Below are 20,519 nucleotides of genomic sequence, written 5' to 3' on the forward strand. Positions count from 1 at the left end.
CCTTTATGTCAGCTCAAACCAGTCACCATTCTCTTCTGATGACTGTCATCAACAAGGCATTGTCCTTGTTGCTCACTGGATGTTTTTTTCTTTACACTATCCTGAATAAACTCTTGAGACTGTTGTGTGTAAAAATTCCAGTAGATCAGCAGTTTCTGATCTTGAACTAACATCAATGCCATGGTTCAAGTCACTCAGATCACATATTTTCCCCATTCTGATGTTTGATGTGAACATAAACTGAAGTTCTTGACCTGTATTTGCATGATTTTATGCACTGCGCTGCTGCAACATGATTGGACGATTGCATGAATGAGTACTGGGAAGTGCAAAAAAACCAGATATGTGGAGAAAAATATGCCATATCTGATGTGGTGTTTATTCCAAACGGGACACAAGGGGAATTGAACCAAAAAGTGAAATTCAAATGAAGTTCTAGGAGTAAAATTGGTTCTGGCAGCTGTATTGGTGTTTGTATGCAGTTGGACAGTGATGAATTATTGTTGTTCTAACTTTGAATTTGAAAGGAAATTATGACTGAGTGTAGGTCCACTATCTATGCTTTAATTTTTGTAAACTATGTAAAAAAAAAAATCACCACCTGTTGTGATGCACAGTCCCGCGGTATATTATATAAGTGCAGGGTTTTGGAAGGAATAAGAAGTGGAGAAGGAAATATGGAAAGAGAGAGAGAGAAGAGAAGTTAAACGGAAAAAAAATTGTGTGAAGGGGAAAAAACATACAGCTAAAGTGTTGTAGGCAGCACTTCTGAAGAGAGAGAGAGTGTGTATGTGTGTGTGTGTGTGTGTGTCTGTGTGTGCGTGTGTGTGGGAAGCCTGAAGAGCTTCAGCAGGTGGTCTGGGAGATTGGAGCTGTGTACTGAGGGAGTCAGAGCTACTCTGAGAGCTTGTATCTGTACACATGGGTGGATAGATTCTTCTGACAAACAAAATCTCCTCCTAATAGTTAGGGCTCAAGATTGTTAGCTTGTTAGTTTGCTAGGCGTTTTCATTTTTCAGGTTACTACCCCACCATTCATGGGGAAATGATTTAAAGGATTGTGTCTGATTATTGGGCTTGTTGTAATCCTCACTGATTCCTGCTGTTCCTGACATTCATTTAGCCTTGTTACATACAACACTCAGATTTCATTTTTCTTCCTTCGTTTGTCCTTTTCTTTCATCTCCTTTCGTCTCTTTTCAATCCAAACACATGGAAACTAAATAAATTATCCTCAAGGTCCAGAAAAAGCGACCATGGCTAATTGGCTGCCATGGCAACAGACGAGCCTTCCCTTGCTGGTTGTTTTTGTCGTTTGTTGCACTTGTGTAAACGGCACACGCTCCTCCTCCGTACGTTTCATTCAGTACACACACACACACACACACACACACACACACACACACACACACACATCTCACAGCCTCTGAAAGTGAAAAGTGCTTGGGGGATTTCTCTGACTGATGCACGCCTGGATTCATCATGCAAACCTTCTTTGGGCTGCTCCGTCACATGACACTGTAATTACACTAATGTAAGCATTGATGCTTTTATTAGCTTTATAATAACAGGCTGGTGCTGGGCTTGCTGATGGAGAAGAAGCTCACACTATGGTTCTTTCACTGTTCTGGAAGTGTACACTAGAGCTAGGGCACCACTGTAGGGTTTCTGGAAACTCATTACACGTCTGTCTTACATTGTGTATACCACTGGTCACCAACCCTCTTACTTGAGATCTACCTTCCTGTAGGTTTCATCAACAACCAAAATCAAACACACCTGTTTTAGTTGATCAAGAACATCTTACGGCTTTTATTGATTAGATGGTAAGGTGGGAACAATTGCAGTTGTAGACTTCAGGAAGGTAGATCTCCAGGAACAGGCTTGGTGACCACTGGTGTATACTATATATATAAAGGGATGATGGTTCTGTTCACACCATACATACACCATGCATACTACAAACGTAGGTAGCTGAGAATGTCATTCAGTATGGCTGCTTGGATGCCACATGACCTCACTCACTGTGCTTTAAAACAAATTGTTTTGAAACATCCTTGAGCTGTAAGCTGTATTTGCAATTGCATGTACGGAAAACCTGATTCACATCATTTCAATCAGCGAAGTCTTCATCCAAGATTTGTTTCTTTATAATGTGGTGTTTGAATCAGCGTATCTTTCAGCAGTGATGGAGATTTGATCCTCTCTTGTTTTTGTTCTCATGAATAAGCTGAGTTAGTGAGTTTATTGAGTCTTGTTCAGGGTTATTCAGTCTGAGCTGGAGGTTTCAGGGAGTACAATAAAAGTCTGTGTTGGGCATGGGTTCAAAAATAATTTTTTGAAATGCATAATAAAACAACACAAAATAGCTATGATTGTTAGCTATATATATATATATATATATATATATATATATATATATATATATATATATATATATATATATATATATGTATGTATATATTTTAACATTGCTCAAGCTGTTTGTTTCTTTGTTGCCTTAGAGAGCTATCTCTGTTTCAATTGACTGTTTTCATTTTTCCAGCCTGGATATTAGCTCCGCCGCAGCCGAACAGAACTTGTTAGCCCAGCCCCTTTTCTCTAAAAAAACAACCCAAAAGGCATAGCTCTGAGGAGCGGGGGTTATGGGAGAGAATGACAAGGCTTATGAATATTTTCATCGTAATTGCAATTCACCTCGCAGGCAGCAGAGGGATCCACAATTTACAAACCGCTCTTTTAAAGAGAAAGACCTTTTGGAGAGTACTTAACTCTGGGGAGTGTTCGTTGCTGGAGTGGAGGCTTCATTAGTGCACACTCTGTCAGGGATACTTGTCTCTACTCTGTATCTACAATATAAACAGGTGCTAGAGCATGGAACATGTGTTAATTATGAGTGCGTCGCTAATGAGGTTTGCTGACTTATCGTTTCTTCCATGCTATGGGAAACAGCACTGTGTTGTGTTGTATTTTGTATTTCCTTGTCACTAGAGTGGTACCTATTCAGTAGCACATCTTTTATACCTTTAGTGCATATCTTTTACATGCAAAGGTCAAGTAATCATTCTAAAAGCTACAAGGTACAAGAGTGGTCCTTAAGGCCAAATTATGTACCGTAAATCATTTTAAAAAGGTACAATACATTCACATTACCATGTAAAAGATAGGCTTCTCGTTAAATATACCAAAGATGTACCCTTTGGGAATCAGACCAACGGCAAGAAAAGAGTAGAGTTCAAGTTCAAGTTCTTTTGTTCAAGTTCTCAAGTTCTTTTTTCTGAGTGTAAACCTTTGCCAGGCCGTAAGACCGCCAGCATAAAGACCAGCTGTGTGTGGCCATGTACACTGAGAAGTATGTTGGCATCAGACTGTACCAATGAAAAGCCTGTTTAGAATTTTTCTTTCCTTACCACCATCCGTTAATCAGTTTACACTTTCATTTCAACGGGTAGTCTATAACTATTTTGCTTTGTTCCATAGCTGTGGGAGATCTTGTTGCTACTGTAATTAGACATGCGTCAGGGCTCTTAGTGCTACTAATGACTTTATTATCAAGACATTTGTCTCCTACTGATGTTTCTTGCAGTGAATCTAGATTCATTCTTTCACTTCAACTAGACACCTCAACTTGGTGTGATACACTCATTGGCCCTTATTGCAGCTACAGTGTAATATGTTGGTAGTTTGTAGGTATACATTTACTGTTTGTAGCCCTCTACCTTGACCATCCGTGTAAGGGGACCACCATAGGACTGTAGCTCGGTGATGTGTCCAGAAAAATGTACAAAAGATCTCAGATGCTAGTGCAGGGTGGTGTTGGGGTCCCTTTCCATTAATGGACTGAGTAGAGAGGGAGATGACAGATTGATGGACTATAGTCAGTAATTGTACGTACACATATTTCAGGTTTACCTGATAAAGTGGCCACTGAGTGAATTAATTCATAAGGAACCGAGTAACAGTTCAACCACATGTAAGTTTAGCTTAAAATGTAATTGAGTGACTGCTGCAGAGGTAGAGATGAACATTTTGGTGACTTATATTGTCTGACTTTGCCACACCTTGACTGAGATAGTGGAACATTTTCTCCTAGCAGTGTCTGTTTTTGTTTGAATATCTCCTATTATCACTGTCTTTTATTAATCATCCCTGTCTCTCTCACCAATGTCCTTTACTTTCTCAGCCTTACGTTGTCTATCAGTGATTCCTCCTCCCTCTCTCCTCCTTCCTGCTTCTTGTGAGTGGAGTCTGGGCTTGTTGCCAGCTGGCGTGTTTTTTTTTTTGTTGTTGGTTTTTTTTTTTTGAATGAATACCTGATGGAGTCGGTGGAGGGCAGTGAGGCGAGGCATGGGAGGAGCTGATTGAGTGAGTGAGTTAGAGAGTGTGAGTATGTGTGTGTATGAGAGAGAGAGAGAGAGAGAGAGAGAGAGAGAGGGGAGTTAGGCCCTTGCATAACACACACTGATGTGCTACATGCAGGCAGGCCGGCTCAGGGCTGCCTGTGTGACACTCAGGGCCTGGATGGCTGAGCGTAGCCCTGCTGTAGAACTGAACACACACACGGGGAGAGGAGAGCGAGGGAACAAGTAGGCAGCCTAAGGCAGAAGAGTTACTGAAAGAATTATTTGCCTCTATGGACACTTTGAGAAAGGTGGAACAGGAAATCTAAGGTAAGACTTGACCTGTTTTCTAGCTCTTCCATGTTCATGGTGTCTGCTCATTGCCTCCTGTTGCTCACTACAGCACAAAGTGTGCGTTTATCCACAGTGCTCCTTTAAGAGTAGTCGTCTTTTCTTAACTAGCCCTGGGACTTTCCTTCTCAGCACGGACGTGAAAGTGCAAGTCATGCAACCGCTCTGAAACTCTAAGAGTTCTAGGGACCTTTCTATTCAGGTCTTTCCCCTTGCCTGCTTTTGGTGGTGGATTTTGTGCGGACCTGGCGCTCAGGCTCAGAATGATTGGGAAGCCAGGGAGAGCTGCGTTTGTGTGCCGTGTGCGCCCACCTCTTAAAGGGGTAGAGCCTTGTTCAACAGCAGCGGTGCAGCACTGCAGAGTGTTGCTCATAGGAAAAATGCATAAGGAAACCAATTAACCAAATGCCGATGTACTCTGTCATTAGTATGCCGTATACATGGATATGCATTCTAAGTCATTTTAATCGGAAGTGTAAATGATGAACGGGAAAAACTAGCAAAAAAATCCCCCAAAGATTTAAAAAATTTTTACTTGAGATTAAACTTTCCTTGAGTTGGCAAGGATGCACAGCTTTCTGTAACGTTCATGGATTATGGTGTAGCCTATCCCTGGAATACGGGGTGTGAGTTGGGAATGCACCCTGGATGGGACGCCAGCCCACAATACACAGACAAATTCACACACTATGAGCAATTCATCATAGCCAATCCGGCATGTTTTTGGAAGGTGGGACGAAACCAGAGAACCCAGAGGAAATCCACACAGACACGAGGATAACATGAGAAACTCCACACAGACAATAACCCAAGCTCAAGATTGAACCAAGGACCTTGGAGCTGTAAAGTGCCAATGCTACCCACTGCACCATCATGACGAAACTGTAACGATACATGGATACATCGAAATTGGTCATTGATATATTAAATATACAGACCAACACTTTAAAAAGTCAGCACACCCTTTTTTTTCCAGTGTAGGTTTTGCTCATAGTACACAAACATGGTAAACTCCGCTTTTTATTTATTCAACAGAATCAGTGTTTCGCTGAATTGTTGTCCTGTAGCCTTAACCCCGTGTTACTCTGTGCATAACTGTGTGTATATGTGCACACACAGCTGCTTTGTGAGCAACATTGTTCACATACTTGTCTGCATGTCACTTATACATTTCAAGGATTCATAGCGATATCCAGGAGAGGGCAGGTCACAGCTGAAATATCTCTAGCTGGCAGGTTTCTATGTTGACCTGTAAATGTTCACAGTAACTACTCTGGGATGGATATTTGTCCATGTGGAGAGGCACTGAGACTTCAAAAAGCTCTTTTAGCTTCTTTTAAAAAACTTTCCACCAGTGTTGTTGGTACTTGTGGTAGTTTGTTTAGTCTACTGCTATGGACATTGGCCATGTGCCATATGAAAGCAGGGTATGTGCAGCAGCTATCAAGAAAATAGAGTAAAAAGTGGAGTATAAATAATTTATTTGATCACTTCATCTCATATTTGATCACTTTGCTTCAATTAAATTATGCAGTGTTTACCTAGAGATCATTTTGGCTATGGTTTCATATGAATTTGAATCACATTTATAAACCTGGCCAAGCGAATACAATTGTTCCCTTTTGCCTTGACCTATTGCTCTGACTATGCATTAAACGATTGTGCATGAGCTTTCAATCTTAAACGAGTCAGCATTGACCTGGTTGAACTGTAAGCAGGTTTAATGCTGCGTAACATGCACACTACAACAGTGTTGATCCCAAAATATTGCCACATGTGACTTTTCGTAATTGACATTATGCACCAACCTAAACAAGTACCTGAATTTTGGATTGACAGTGTGTTTGAAAACTCATGCACAGCCATAGCGCTATATGTCCTTTAGCATTGTAGATGTAGATGTGTAATGTGTTTTGACTTGGATAACATGAATTTATGGCAGTGGGGTGGCACGTCAGTGAAGCGGGTAGCTTTGCATTCTTCCCGGGTTCCCAGTTTAACACTCGGGTTACAGTCTGTGTGGATTTTCTGATGTTCTCCCTGTGTCTGTGTGGGTTTCCTCTGGGTTTTCCAGCTTCTTCCCGACTCCCAGATACACTATTTGGCCAAAAATATGTGGGCATCTGACCTTTCAATAGATTTTGTGGGAATTTCTGCACATTCAGCCACAACAGCATCAGTGAGCTTGGGCACTGATGTCAGGCAAGAAGGCCTGGGTTATAGTCTGTGTTTCAGTTCGTCCTAAAGGTGTTCAGTGAGGTTGAGGTCAGGACTCTGTGCAGGCCAGTTGACTTGATCTACATCAACCTTGGCAAACCATGACTTTATGGAGCCCGCTTTGTTCACATGGGCATTATCATGCTGGAACAGGTTTGTTTTAAGGCCCTTGATTCCAGTGAAGGGAAATCTTAAAGCTACAGCATACAAAAACATTTTAGACAACTGTGTGCTTTCAACTTTGTAGGAACAGATTTTGGGAAGGAAGGCCCATATATGAAGTGGTCCGGTGTCCACATACTTTTAGTCATATACTTTTTGTGATATAGTGCACATGCTGGTAGGTGGGTTGGACACATATGTCGATGTATGTGTGCATGGTGCCCTACGATGGACTGATGGACTGAAGGACTGGCATCCCATCCATTTAGTAGGCTGTGAATAGGCTCCACATCCACAGCAACCCTGACCAGGATAAAGCAGTTACTGAAGATGAATGAATCATGAGTTCTTCATGGCTGGTAGGGAGGGATACCTCGTCACATCATGATCTGTTTGGGCTCTGTTGAAGGCTTAGATGTAATTACATAATAATTCTTGATGCTTATTTTTGATTGCTGACTTCCAAAGCCTACATTAAAGATTTCATAAAATGTGACTACTTCCTGCTTTTGCTTCATGAAAAACACAATGTCTGTGAGGAGTTTCACTGCATGTTCTCCCTGTGTCCATTTACTCCAGGTTTTCCACTTTCCTCCTACCTCCTGAAACCTTCCATGTTTATTTATCAGAAATGTTGTGTACTGTTATCTTTTTATTACTAACTCTTATCGCATAAGCCTAAATTTTAGATTATGACAATTTGTGCAGAATCGCTTAAGCAAGATTGAAAGCATATCAGTGTACCCATGAATCATGTATTTTCCCTTCCCTAATGACAGTAGCATATATGTCGTGACAAGGTGTTTGTTCGGTTATACATGTTGATAATTGACTGCGTGTAAATATGTAATAAATGGCACTGATTCCACTTTGCTGCTCTCTGTAGCTCAAGGACCTTGAGTTGACTCATAGCCCTGATGGAGGACAATAAGTTTAGATTTCAAGTCATCTGATACTCACTACACTCTGTGGAGCCTGAGTGCTGAGCAAGATCTAACTGATGGTCGTCTCACTGTGTTCTTCTTTTACAGTAGCTGTGTGCATCTGTGTGTGTGTGTGTGTGTGTGTGTGTGTGTGTGTGTGTGTGTGCGCACTTACAAGTATGTGCTTGCACAATACAAACCTCTTTACTCCTCGTCTTTCAATGTGTGTCCTTTTGGTGTGTGTTTGTGTGCGTGTGTTTGTGTGAATGTGTGTCTTTGTGTTAATCGGTGTGTGCTGAGTAGTGTTCCTTCTAATGTAGGTCAGTAGAGGCTGCTCCACACCGCTCCCTCCCTCCCGGCTCGGGTGTAGTGTGCGTGCTGTGCTGTCTCTATAGTAGGAGAGCAGACTGAGCCGTGATTCTGTTCTCTCTCTTGTAATCCAGAGGGATAAAGCAGGGAGGCTGCCACAGTGGAAGATTAGGCTTTCCCCGGCATGCCATTTAGCTTGAGGAGTGCACCGAGCCACGTTTGTGATTCTAGTTATAAGCAGCAGCTTTATTAATCCTTACTGCCAGGCTGGTAGTATCAGACATCCTATAAAAGCAGTCCAGTTGCTCCCCTTGTGTCTGCTTTCCAAAAGAAAAAAGATCCAGGGGAGAGTTTGAGCTGTTCAGCTTTTGCTGTCAGTTTTTACACAGGGTTGTTTTTAAACAGCTATGCTACTGTACGCAGTGCTCTAGAACGGACTCAAACAATTCAACTTCAAACTATTTCATCTCTTCCCATTACAACTCATAGAAATGTCTTCTTTCAAAATATAATTTACCAAGCACAAGCCCCACCCACACTTGGTTACTGTTGCTATGTAGGTCAAATTTCTCAAAAATGAAGACTAAAACGATTGAGTAAATTTGCTACCACAAGACAGTATTTTGGGAAACAAGAAAGTTGTCATGGGTTGCACTGGACATTAAGATTCCCTTAAGTAACATTATTTACCATGTTAGTGAACATTAACAAACTGTGAACTTCAGAAATAATAAATGTTAATGCAGGAACAAGTAAGGAATAACACGACGGTCCATGCTGTTATACTTAAATAATCCATGCTGGGGTGGTGTGATACTGTATATCCTAACGCAAATTAGGGCTACTGTTACCAACCTGAAGTTAATTATTTTCATATAACAGCACAGCCCACACTGTGTTATTCTGCTTATACCACAGCGAGCAATTTTGCCAGCAATTTTCAAAACCATTTTTAATTTATTCATGAATGACATTTCATGCTTTTTAACTGTTTATTAGCTGCTACATTTTATGTTATGGAATGTCCGCAGGACAAGTTAGTTCCTCTTATCACTTATGTTATGTTATAACAGTTATGAACAGTCTTTGCCTTACCAACCTCTCCTGTATTCTCTCTCTTGAAGTTAATGAGACAAATAAATGCAGCTTGTCCTGTTACTGAGAAACCAGAAAGCGCAAACTGCTGTGTCTCCACAGACTCTCCCGTATCTGGAAACTTACTGACTGTTACAACGCACTGTCCACCTGACCTGAGACTCCTTCCATATAATCGTTTCACATCAACGATTATATAGTTTTCTTTGCTGAACAATAGTGGTTTTTTTTCATCTATTTTTATTAGCTTTAGATTATGTAGAATAACTGCCATACAAATCCCTGTGAATGAGCTGTTACTATACAAACGATGATGTATTGCAACTAGGGCATTAATATAAACTTACCATTATGCCACAGCTGGAAGTATTGTCAGAGCTGCTGTTAGAGGAAATGAATTAACACCTTGTAATTTACGTATTCATCTGTGCTGTGATATAAAGTGAGTTAACACATATTCATTAAGTGACATTCGTTTAAATGTTAATGAAATATACCTGCGTTGACTAATGTTTATTTATCCATGGCTCAAAATAAGTCCAAAACTAAAGAATTTAATTAAACTACAGCATGTTTCTAAATGCTTATACCTTTCTTAATATTATTAATGTTAAATTGCTTTTAGGCCTCACTTTGGAATTTTACCAGTTAACAACCACAATCAAGTTCATAAAGGTGCCGTTGATGGTATGAACATTGTTTTATGTAGGTTTTGATTATTTGGCTTACTTATTTATTTGAATTAAAAATACAGTTAATGCAAGTGTTATGGTGTATTAATTTTGAAGGTCATGGTGTGTTCATGTCACATTAATTAATGTGTTAAATAATGTCAATTAAGTGTACTTTAATGTAAAGCATTGCTGTTTCATGTTGTAGCAAGAGTTTAAAACAGGTGATGGTAAAATAAAAAAGAAGTGAATCCAAATGCTATCTGCTTGAGCTGGCCTAGCTAGCTTACTACATCGACTTTATAAAGTGGACTAGCTGAACATTCTCATAACGCCATCTTTACAATAAACTCCATTGCAAGTGAACCCATTTGTAGCATGCCAGCTAACTTAAACTCAAACCCAACTCATACAGTGTATATATATATATATATATATATATATATATATATATATATATATATATATATATATATATATATATATATATATATATATAAATATATAAATAAATAAAATAAAAAAGGGGCAGTGGTGGGCTTGGAGGTTAAGGCTCTGGGCTACTGATCGGAAGGTCAGGGGTTCAAGCCCCAGCACTGCCAAGCTGCCACTGTTGGGCCCGTGAGCAAGGCCCTTAACCCTCTCTGCTCCAGGGGCGCTGTATCATAGCTGACCCTGCGCTCTGACCCCAACCTCCTAACATGCTGGGGTATGTGAAGAAAAGAATTTCACTGTGCTGTAATGTATACATGATAAATAAAGACTCATTATTATCATTATAATTAACCAAACAGCAGATGAAGTGACTTACTTTTAAGCAGACAGATGTCTTTTTGATTTGGATGTCACTAAAGGTTGAGGTCTCACTACCAAACATTTGGAAATGTATGGAAAACTTCACATGCGTATTGGGTGTCACTTTTATGTGTCTCAAAGCCATATATTTTTGACCATATATGAAGCTTTAAATTCAGAAAATGACCAAAAATATATGAAACACTGGTGGACATGCTAACATGCTAATAAAGCAGTGATTGGAGAATCACATCCATGGGGAGGATAGAGAAACTCCAGGTCTCTGTTTTATTTACCTGGTATTTTTGAAGGCTTTTGAGCTTTGCAATAGTTACTTATGATGTTTTTATCACTGCAACACTGCCATAACTCATTCCACCGATGCTGATAATCAAACTTTGGCTTAAGGAATGTTAAAGAACTGTGAGGAACTAAAGATTAAGTGGTTGCAAAAAATAACTTTCTTTTTTTTTCTTCCTTAGCTTGAATGTACTTCCATTTCCCTTTCTATTCAGATCTGTCTTCTTCTCGCCTTTACTCCTTCTCATTCCTTTTTTAGTGTTATTATTATCTTTCACTGAAGTCACAAGGAAAGTATTTGCTGGTGTAAAGGAATGGTTCTCAGCTCTTCTCTTATGGGTGCACGTTGCACACCACAGAACACTTGAGTGTTTTCCCTGCTCTAACACGCATGATGTGCTGATGAACTCATCAGCTAATTAGCATCTAACTGAGAGCTAAATCAGATGTGTGGGAGACTCAGTACCACACAGTGGAGTGGGTCGCAGGGTTTAAAATGAAGTACTACTGATGTAATTATGTGATACACAATCTAAAGAGATCTGGCAGAGCAGTGCATTTAAATCATTGGGGTTGGTTTTTTTTACATACTTTCCAGAAGTAGTTGTTAATTGCTGGCTCCTGAATAATGACTAACTTAAATACCTAATCCCAGTTCAAATGATTACATTTGTCATTGCAATATGCTACTTTACCAACAAAGGAATATTATAATATTAAACAGTTGCACCAACTCAATTATGGCAATTCATTCATTAGCATGCTTGAATGCCTTTGTATATTGCTGATGAAAATAGCCTGTGGAAAGAATAATCATATGACACAAAGCCGGGGGGGGGGGATCATACGATTACAGTGTTTTGGTCATATTATGCAAATGACCCCAAATGCAGCAAGGTGTCTAGTCATGTGTATATGCCAGCTAGATATGTATCAAGTTTTTCAGTTTTGCAGAGTTTCTCTCAAAATCTTGCAAATCTATCAAGTTTTTGTATTTTTACTAATTTAAAAGCTGTTTCTCTAGTTTCTGCTATTACTGTAAGTCACGTAGAGAAATTATTGTTGCCTACTACACGTGTAATCCTTTTAACTTTTTGTTTTTGTCTTTCTGGTTTTGCAATTGCTTTTGCTGTAGCTGGCAATTACAGCTTCGAGACATCTACAATAAGAAATGATTTGCTTTTTGCATCATTGTGGTTCCATTTTAACCCATTCCTCTTGGCAAATTGTCTTTAATTCCCCAAGGTTATGAGGGTACCTCTGATGGACTCAAACTCAAAAAGCCGAACCAATGGCAAAATTTTTATAATGACACCAGGTGCAATTTGCATTTATATCTAGAACTTGATTTATTTTTATATAACCTTCGGCATTCCAGTTCATCCTAAAGGTTTTCAGCAGTGCTCTTGCAGGCCACTGAAGTTCTTCCCCACCAACCTTGGCAAACTATGTCTTTATGGACCTTAATTTGTGCACACGGTCATTGTGTCACTGGAAGTATATTAAATAACAAAAGCAATACTGTCTGAATACGTCTTTCCCCTCATTGTGTATGCATGTATTAGCCTTGATTTCTCTTTTTATTGACAGAATTTCAACATTTCACTTCTTCAGTATAAAAATTAATTAACATTAATTGAATCTTTTACAATAAATGGCAAAACCTGTTGCTTAAAGGTTGTTACTTTTCAGTTTGTTGAGATCTTTACTTTTTTTATTATTATTATTATTAGAAAAACGTTATAACAGGTTTATGAACCCCATTCAATGCCAACACAAACCCTTAGGGGTTCACTATGCCAATGTTGACTTTGGATACTTTTTTTTTTTTTATCAGTTAGTAAATTAGCTGAGAGAATATCTGTTTTGTGGAAAAAGTTTGTGAAGTATGTATCTGTTGTTATTCTTATCAATAAATCCAGGTGTTGGAAGTCAACAAACAATATTTTACAATGTGATTCTTTTTTTTTTTTTTTTTTTTTTTTTTTTTGATGCAGTCTGCTGGAAGAAGGTCTAGGGGATAGGTCTGGGATAGCTTGCATTCGATGATTCAGTCTCATATAGTGCTCCGAGTCTCTTTTAGCGCCGTGACACTTCTTAAATCATCAACTCCCTGTTTGAAATGCAGAACAGCTCTCCAACCAGTGCTGGACAAAGCGAATAGAGCTAGAGTGGGAGCAATCAGGGAGGAATTTTAAATGAGCAATACCTCTAAAAGATCAAAGGCTGATTATCTGGTTGATCTGCATGTTCAGTAGTTCATTGGATAGGAACTAACATGAGCAGGGTGTTCTACCATTGAATTAGCAGCACAGCTTACTGTGTTCACCTTGTGAAGGTCATGGTGGACCAGTTTGTTTTCATTAGCATGTATGAATTATGTATAGGATTCAGTACAGCATATTTGTACTGCTTATGTGTATGACTGTGCATGATTGTTGAGTGAGATAGACAGTTGGAGGGGGAGTGATGATACTGACACTTGAGTGCTCCATCTATCCCTGCATGGGGTGCCTTCTGACATGCAGAGTGTGTGTATGTGGTATAGATATCTTTCCCATCCCTTTGCAACTGAATCTAAACACAATATATGTTTAAACATATCACGAGCCGTAAAGCATACAATGAAAATGCTACCATTTTGGGACTGCAATACTTGGGTTATTTATTAGGCTTTCTAAAATTGTGGAGACCTTTTATCCCATGGGAATCTAAAGTGTATGCATATCTCTTTCTATGTGTTTTTCAGGTTTCTGCTGCAGTCTTGGAGGCTTACTTTCAGAGAGAAATGATTCCGCATGAATTGTGGCAAGTGCTCTCTCACAGCAGGCATGTGTTCTGTTGCTTTCAGTTGAGATCAGTGTCCATCCAGCCTTAAGCACAGAAAAAAGCTCCCATCACCCCCCGTCTTCTCTCCACCCCCTCTACCCCCACAGCACCAGCCAATCAGCAGGTGGCACAATCAGAGAATAAAAGAAAGGTGCAGAGGGAAAGATTGTTAAAGAAAGATATAACAGGTAGAAACCACCTTAAAAAGAGGTACAGCAGATACATTCATCATGAAGTCCAACCAAGAACGAAGCAATGAGTCTTTGCCCCCAAAGAAACGTGAAATTCCAGCAAGTACCCTTCCCTCAGAGGATAGGCCCATGGTGATGGCGCCTGCCAGTGAGAGCCAGCGTGGAGGGAACCTTGCTTGGCTTGCCAGCATGGCCAGTGGGCATGAGAGCAACAAGCAGCACACCAGCAGCTCAGCAGAAGCCGAAGGCCCTCAGTCCAAACCAACAATGTCCACTGTCGAGTCCAGTCGTGCTCCAACTGCAACATCTACCATACCTGCTGTGTATACTTCACCACTTTCTCAACAGGCGGGCACCATCCAGTACTCACCCATGCACCCCAACCTGCACTTTATCAGCCCCTCATATGCAGCGCCCTATGCTAGCTACATTTCTCCTCTTGTGTCCCCTGCAGCCACCACCACGTCCTCCCATCGACACACTGAAGCCTACTCTGGCACTACCAATTCTCCAGCATCCAAATCCGATCCATTAATTTCCAATTCAGAGAGCATACCTCAACCCCATTCCACCCAGTATGTCCAAATTTCCAGCTCCCAACTCAGTGTAGTGCCTTGTACTGCATCTTCACCGCAAAGCCATCTTCCCCTACACCTACAACAGACACTCGCCCTTAGTGGGCCCTCTCAGCTCCTGCTTCAGTACTCAGATGGACCCATGTCCAAAAAGGAAGACGGCAGACCTAGAGAGATGCTAAACGGTGAGTCGGAAAGGGGCCGTCGCTTCAACCATCCCTCAGAATCAAAGGTCAGCAGCATAGCCAAAGGGTCTTTATCCACCCAGCATCACCACATCCACCAGCGAGACCACTATGATACCCGGCACATGCCGCTTCCACCGGTGTATGCACAGGAAAACACCAGTTTGAGGAACTCGTTAGTTCTAGTTCCCAACAGTCACAACTCCAGCAGTGCTGATCCAGGGGGAAATCAAGACAAGCTGCCTCCCCCTCTGGCCCCGGCTGAAAAAGGAGGCATCTGTGCAGGCAAGCCAGTGTCCCGCACTCACTCCAGCACCTGTCTTCCCTTTCCACCTCCTCCTTTACCTGTAGATGGTCTAAAGGCAGCAGTTACCACATTATCACCCCACGCAGTTATCCATACAACACATAGTGCAACCGAGCCACTATCCCTTGGCCTCACGTCAACCAACTTCTACTCTGCTCATCAGCCCATTATTGGGTACATTGCAGGTACAGGGCAGCCACAGCCGCTCAGCTACCACACCAGCCTTCCTCCACACCTGCTCATCCCAGGAACTCAGCCTGTTATTATCCCTGTAAGTGGAGCAGAAGCTACTGCCACATCTACAGCACCGACGTTCGCTGCAGCACTGCCCCATGCATTTGTGACCTCAGCAGCCCCCAAAGGTGAGTCCTTTGAGACATCAGCTTCCTACCCCCACCCGGCAGGTGCTGTGGTTCAGGCCCAATTGCACTTGCCTATCCTGCCAGCCTCTGCTAGCCTGCCAGCTACTCCACCTATACCTTCCACACCTGCTTTACCACCCTACTTCACTAAGGGTTCTATCATTCAACTAGCTGATGGGGAGCTGAAGCGCGTGGAGGACCTAAAGACAGAGGACTTCATTCAGAGTGCTGAAATCAGCAGTGAATTGAAGATTGACTCTAGTACTGTGGAGCGCATCGACAGCAGCCATACACCTAACTGTGCTATAATCCAATTTGCGGTGGGAGAGCATCGTTCACAGGTGGGCTTCCTTTATTTATAAACCTGGATGACTGTTTTATCTTGCATTGCAGACATCTTGTACGTTGGACTTTCTAAGAAATCAAGGACTTTAGTTTGATCTTTTTCCCATTAAAAAAAACGTTGCCATCTTTTGCCATAACAATGATTCCTATGGTTACTTAGTTTTCACGTTCAAAATTTGATCAACTTGGTGCTTATTGTAATTATCATGTGTTGAAGATTATTTACATGTTCTCATAACCCATGACTTGTTTTACATGTTTGCTATGTTAGTTATATTGCCACAGTCATTCTGCTGCCTGTTTCCGCATGGTCCGTTGTTTTGTGCTGTTTGTGTGGGATTCTAAGGCAGAATTGAGTCATCCCTTAGTTCATCTCCCTTCTGTTCTGCAGTGAGGGGGCTGTGAGAAAAATCTGTTTCATTTGTCTGTGAATTATGATTCTGGTCTCCCACTCAAACAGAAAGTCTGCTGGCTCAACAATGAGGCTGAACACAATCTACCAAATCTATTAATTCATGACATGTTGCACTGTGTAAATGACATCTGTGATATTTATGTCTATTTCCCTCTCTCTAAGGTGAATGTGGAGGTGCTGGTGGAGTACCCTTTCTTTGTCTTTGGTCAGGGCTGGTCGTCTTGCTGTCCAGACCGTACCACTCAGCTGTTGGAACTGCCTTGCGCCAGGCTAGCTGTGGGCGATGTCTGCATTTCCCTCACTCTCAAGAACTTGAAAAATGGCTCACTGAAAAAGAGTCAGGGGCAGATTTCAGATGCTACCAGTCTTGGGCCACTTTTTAAACCACCTTTTAAAACACCCCCAGGAGGAACACGCAGGGCAGCACGGCACATGGAGCAGGAGAATGGACTGGCACAGTGTGGCAAGCAGGGAGGAGTGAGCTCCCAGGCAAGCAAAGAAAATGGAGAACTAGGTTTTGGGGAGAAAGGAGCCTGTAGAATTCCACTATCTTCAGAGTCGGAATCTATCAGCAAACCCGCAGGCCGAAAGCGGAGATGGTCGGCTCCAGAAGGTCGCAAAGTCGAGAAGCTTGAAGAGGAACCACCCTCAACTCTTCCTAGGCCTTCATTTATCCCTCAGGAGGTTAAAATCAGCATTGAAGGCAGATCGAATATTGGCAAATGAAAGCCATTTTGGACTTGTTTGTCGTTTTGAATTGAATGAAAAAAATGACCCTCACAATGTTCTTTTTTTTTTCCAGAATATTGTATTTTATATCATTTTAAAATTGATTTCTCTAAATTTTTTTCTATCCAGATTACTGTACTGTAGGCTAAATTAACTCAGCAGATACGTAACCACCTTATGAGTAGTGATAATAATTGAATAGGCACATTGAATATATATAACCAATTAGTGCAACTTATTTTGGTTGGGTAAATTTGGGGCAGTGAATTTGTTGAAGGTGGATTTATGTAGGAATTCTAAGCCCTCTTGGGTACAAAATATCTGATATTCTCAGCCTTACATCTTTACATCCTATTATGACATATAAGATGATTTAAAGTCACCCTAAACTTAAAAAAAAAAAAATATGTTAATGTAATATTAAAAAAAAAAAGTTTCACCGCATAGACTGGTGGTTTTGTTGCCTTTTATAGGAACAGGGGTAAACCTGAGGTGATAGGCTAGTTTGATTGCATCATAACATATAAGAGTCAGTCATGTTCTAATATGCAAATGAAGCCCATGCAACACTTGTTTACCAGGGGAAGTGGATGGGTATGTGTATGGTTGTGGTATCTCCAATTTGCATATTCATAGAAGCTGATTATTTTGACGAGAGTCCTTCAAAGCAAGTTTTGGGTGACTTTAATTGATGCCTACTGAAGCAGCACCAGGTGCTTGTGGTGCATTAGTCCCAGCTCCATCCATGTTTAAAAAGGAGGTCGGCATGGATGACACTGCTCAGGGAGGCAGGACGGAAATCACTCCTCTACCGTCTGCAGGAGTTTACATAATGTCAGCCATCCTGCTCAAGCAGTCTCATCTAATGTTTAGACATAGACGACAGACAATCTGAAGTTCATCACAAATAAAATTGAGGGTTCATCCTGGGGATTCATCAGAGATTGTATGATTTTTCCGAGGGAAAGAGGAGCAACCAAATGCTAAGGTACATGCCAACTGAGACAGAGAGATCAAGAAATGTCATCAACAGTGCCAGTTGCTCCTTAGGAAAGAGAAAGCTATACTAATAGACCTGGAGATAGAGGAGTTTGCTTTTATATAGTCACCTAGTTGAACCGTTTTATTTTGTTGTTCTTTGTAGTTTTGCTTATTTTTTTCGGTCTCTCTCTTTTTCTTTTTTTTTTCCTTTTTTTTTTTTTTTTTTAAATTTGCGATGAATGTGTAAACATTGCAATCAGGGGTCACTTTCAGTCATGTAGACACAGAATGGGTTTTTGTTTATGTATACGTTCGAGGATGGGTGATTTTTGAGCTATAAGTTGAGCAAAAAAGACATTTGCTTACTATTTTTATTTTAATAAGAGCTTATTATTTGAGAGAAAGTGAAAGAAAGTTGCCTGAGAAGGGAGGGACAGGTGATCGAAGCACTTAACACACCTGTCACACTCACCAGCTGTTAGATAGTTTAATCAATTTAGTTGTTTATTATTATTATTATTATTATTATTATTATTATTATTATTATTATTATTATACTTCTCAAAATGAACACAGTACTGTACAGTATGTTGTATGTAAGTGATGGTGGAATGTAGCGCTCTATGGACAAGTCAGTTCACCCTGATCTGTGAAAAGAATGAATGTGAGAGGTGACATGAGGTGGAACAGTAAGCAGAGATACAGGAGATAGCATTTGTTCCCAGGAAGCACTTTTTCGTTTGGGTCTGTACAGCTCTGCCTCCTCAGTAAACGGCGAGCTAAAGGCCTAGACAGCAACAGTTGCGTTTTGAATTGTTTCGTAGGCAGAGCTGGTGAAACAACTGCCATTTTGGTGATTAAAAGTGAGATGTTTGAGTGTGATTTCAGAAAGGTTTCAAAAGTCATGAGATTGTCCAAATTATGCCATGAGGAGAAAGAAAGCGCATGTGAGTGACTCTGGATGCAGAAAACTTCGTTAGGGTTCAAGGGTGTCCTATACATGTTTGTGGAAGTGTGTGCATGTATGTACATGTATGCATAAGTGTGCGCACACACACACAAACACACATTCACTTTTCACTTATATTAATGTGTTATATGTCTTTTTTGTACATTAACATGTATAGAAATGCATATACTGTATCTTGCCTTAGTGCAAACAGATAGTGTGTGTATGTGTGTGTGTGGGTATGTGTGCATACCGAGTGTGTGTGAGTGTCTGTGGTGTCATATATTTGTAAGAGTGTGTGTGTGTGTGTGTGTGTGTGTGTGTGTACGTATGTGTGTATGTATATATATAGATATGTGTATATATATATATATATATATATATATATATATATATATATATATATATATATATATAGGTATTCGTCCAGTGTTTTTCTGTGTAAAGTTCAACTTAAAGAGAATCTTGCAGTTTGCACATCTGGAGAGGCAGTAACATGACCTTTATGATTTAGTTTTCAGCCAGTGCTCACCTGCAAGGGCTGAAAGCTCAATTTACTGAAATGTAGCAGTTACTTGACAAGTTCGCTCGGCTTACTGGTCCGCTGTGGCTTCCCTTCACTCTTTCACTTATTTAACCCACAGGCACCCTTTCAGACCCTTAAGAAGATGTTGTGATATACTCTCTAACATGCATACAATGAGGGGAGGAAGGAGCCACAGCCTGAAGCCTGCACACTTGTTGAACTCTCTGATCGTTGGCTTTGTTTAGGTGTATTTGAGTGAGATGGATGGATGGATAGACAGTTGGGTGAATTGTTACAGGGATGGATGTGTGATCAGATGGCCTGTTGGATGGTGGTGGGTGGGTGAACACACCTCATATTTGAAAATGCTTTATTTTTTTATAATAAAAACAGGGTTTCTCAGATCAACATCACAACCGTGCATTTTTTTTATTTACATTTTAACACCCCTTTTGAAGAGTGTGTATGTGTGACGTGTGTCTGTGTTTTCACGTGTTCATGTAAATGCTAGGGTGTTTTAAGACCGGAAATGAAACGGCTTCACATAACCAGGCGTGACTTTATGACGTTATGTTTGGGCCAAAATGCAGAGTTGCTTTTTTTTTTTATTTTCTTCTTTAACCATTTGTGTTTTGGCATTGCCTGCATTTAACCTCAATCCTTTCAGCACTTTAGTGTGCTCCATTTAGCAGCATCTCTCTTTCCGGTTGCATAGTTTTGCTACAGGTATACATCAGAAGCATTCCAAATAATGACATATAGCAATAACGTGAGTCTGCAGTATTCAAACCAAATAGAAAACCTAACATTTACCACAGGAACTCAGTCGTCAGTCAGCTATTTAGCCTAGTAATCTGGCTTTGAGTTGTTATGAATTGCACAGCCAGCCCGCAGTATCTTCTTCAGGGAGAAATGGAAACATATATGCAGTGATATATGTGTCTTTCTAACCCAGCTCAATT

General features: G+C 40.6%; 1 protein-coding gene across 4 annotated transcripts in view; it reads left to right on the top strand.

Annotated features, from left to right (window-relative positions):
• Positions 1 to 19,967, top strand: part of atxn1a (ataxin 1a) — a 111,225-nt gene extending 91,258 nt beyond the window's left edge. For 3 of the 4 annotated variants that reach the window (XM_017454485.3, XM_017454486.3, XM_053675343.1), the window contains 2 exons: positions 13,913 to 15,953; positions 16,535 to 19,967. In XM_017454485.3, coding sequence (XP_017309974.2) covers positions 14,223 to 15,953; positions 16,535 to 17,098 — 2,295 coding nt within the window. In that variant the 5' untranslated portion in view covers positions 13,913 to 14,222 and the 3' untranslated portion in view covers positions 17,099 to 19,967. Of the gene's footprint in view, positions 1 to 4,300; positions 4,671 to 13,912; positions 15,954 to 16,534 lie in introns of those variants that run through there. The other variant, XM_017454487.3, reaches the window with a different exon arrangement.
• The last annotated feature ends 552 nt before the right edge of the window (positions 19,968 to 20,519 follow it).

This window comes from Ictalurus punctatus, chromosome 24, assembly GCF_001660625.3.
Source record: "Ictalurus punctatus breed USDA103 chromosome 24, Coco_2.0, whole genome shotgun sequence".
NCBI classification, from domain to species: Eukaryota; Metazoa; Chordata; class Actinopteri; order Siluriformes; family Ictaluridae; genus Ictalurus; species Ictalurus punctatus.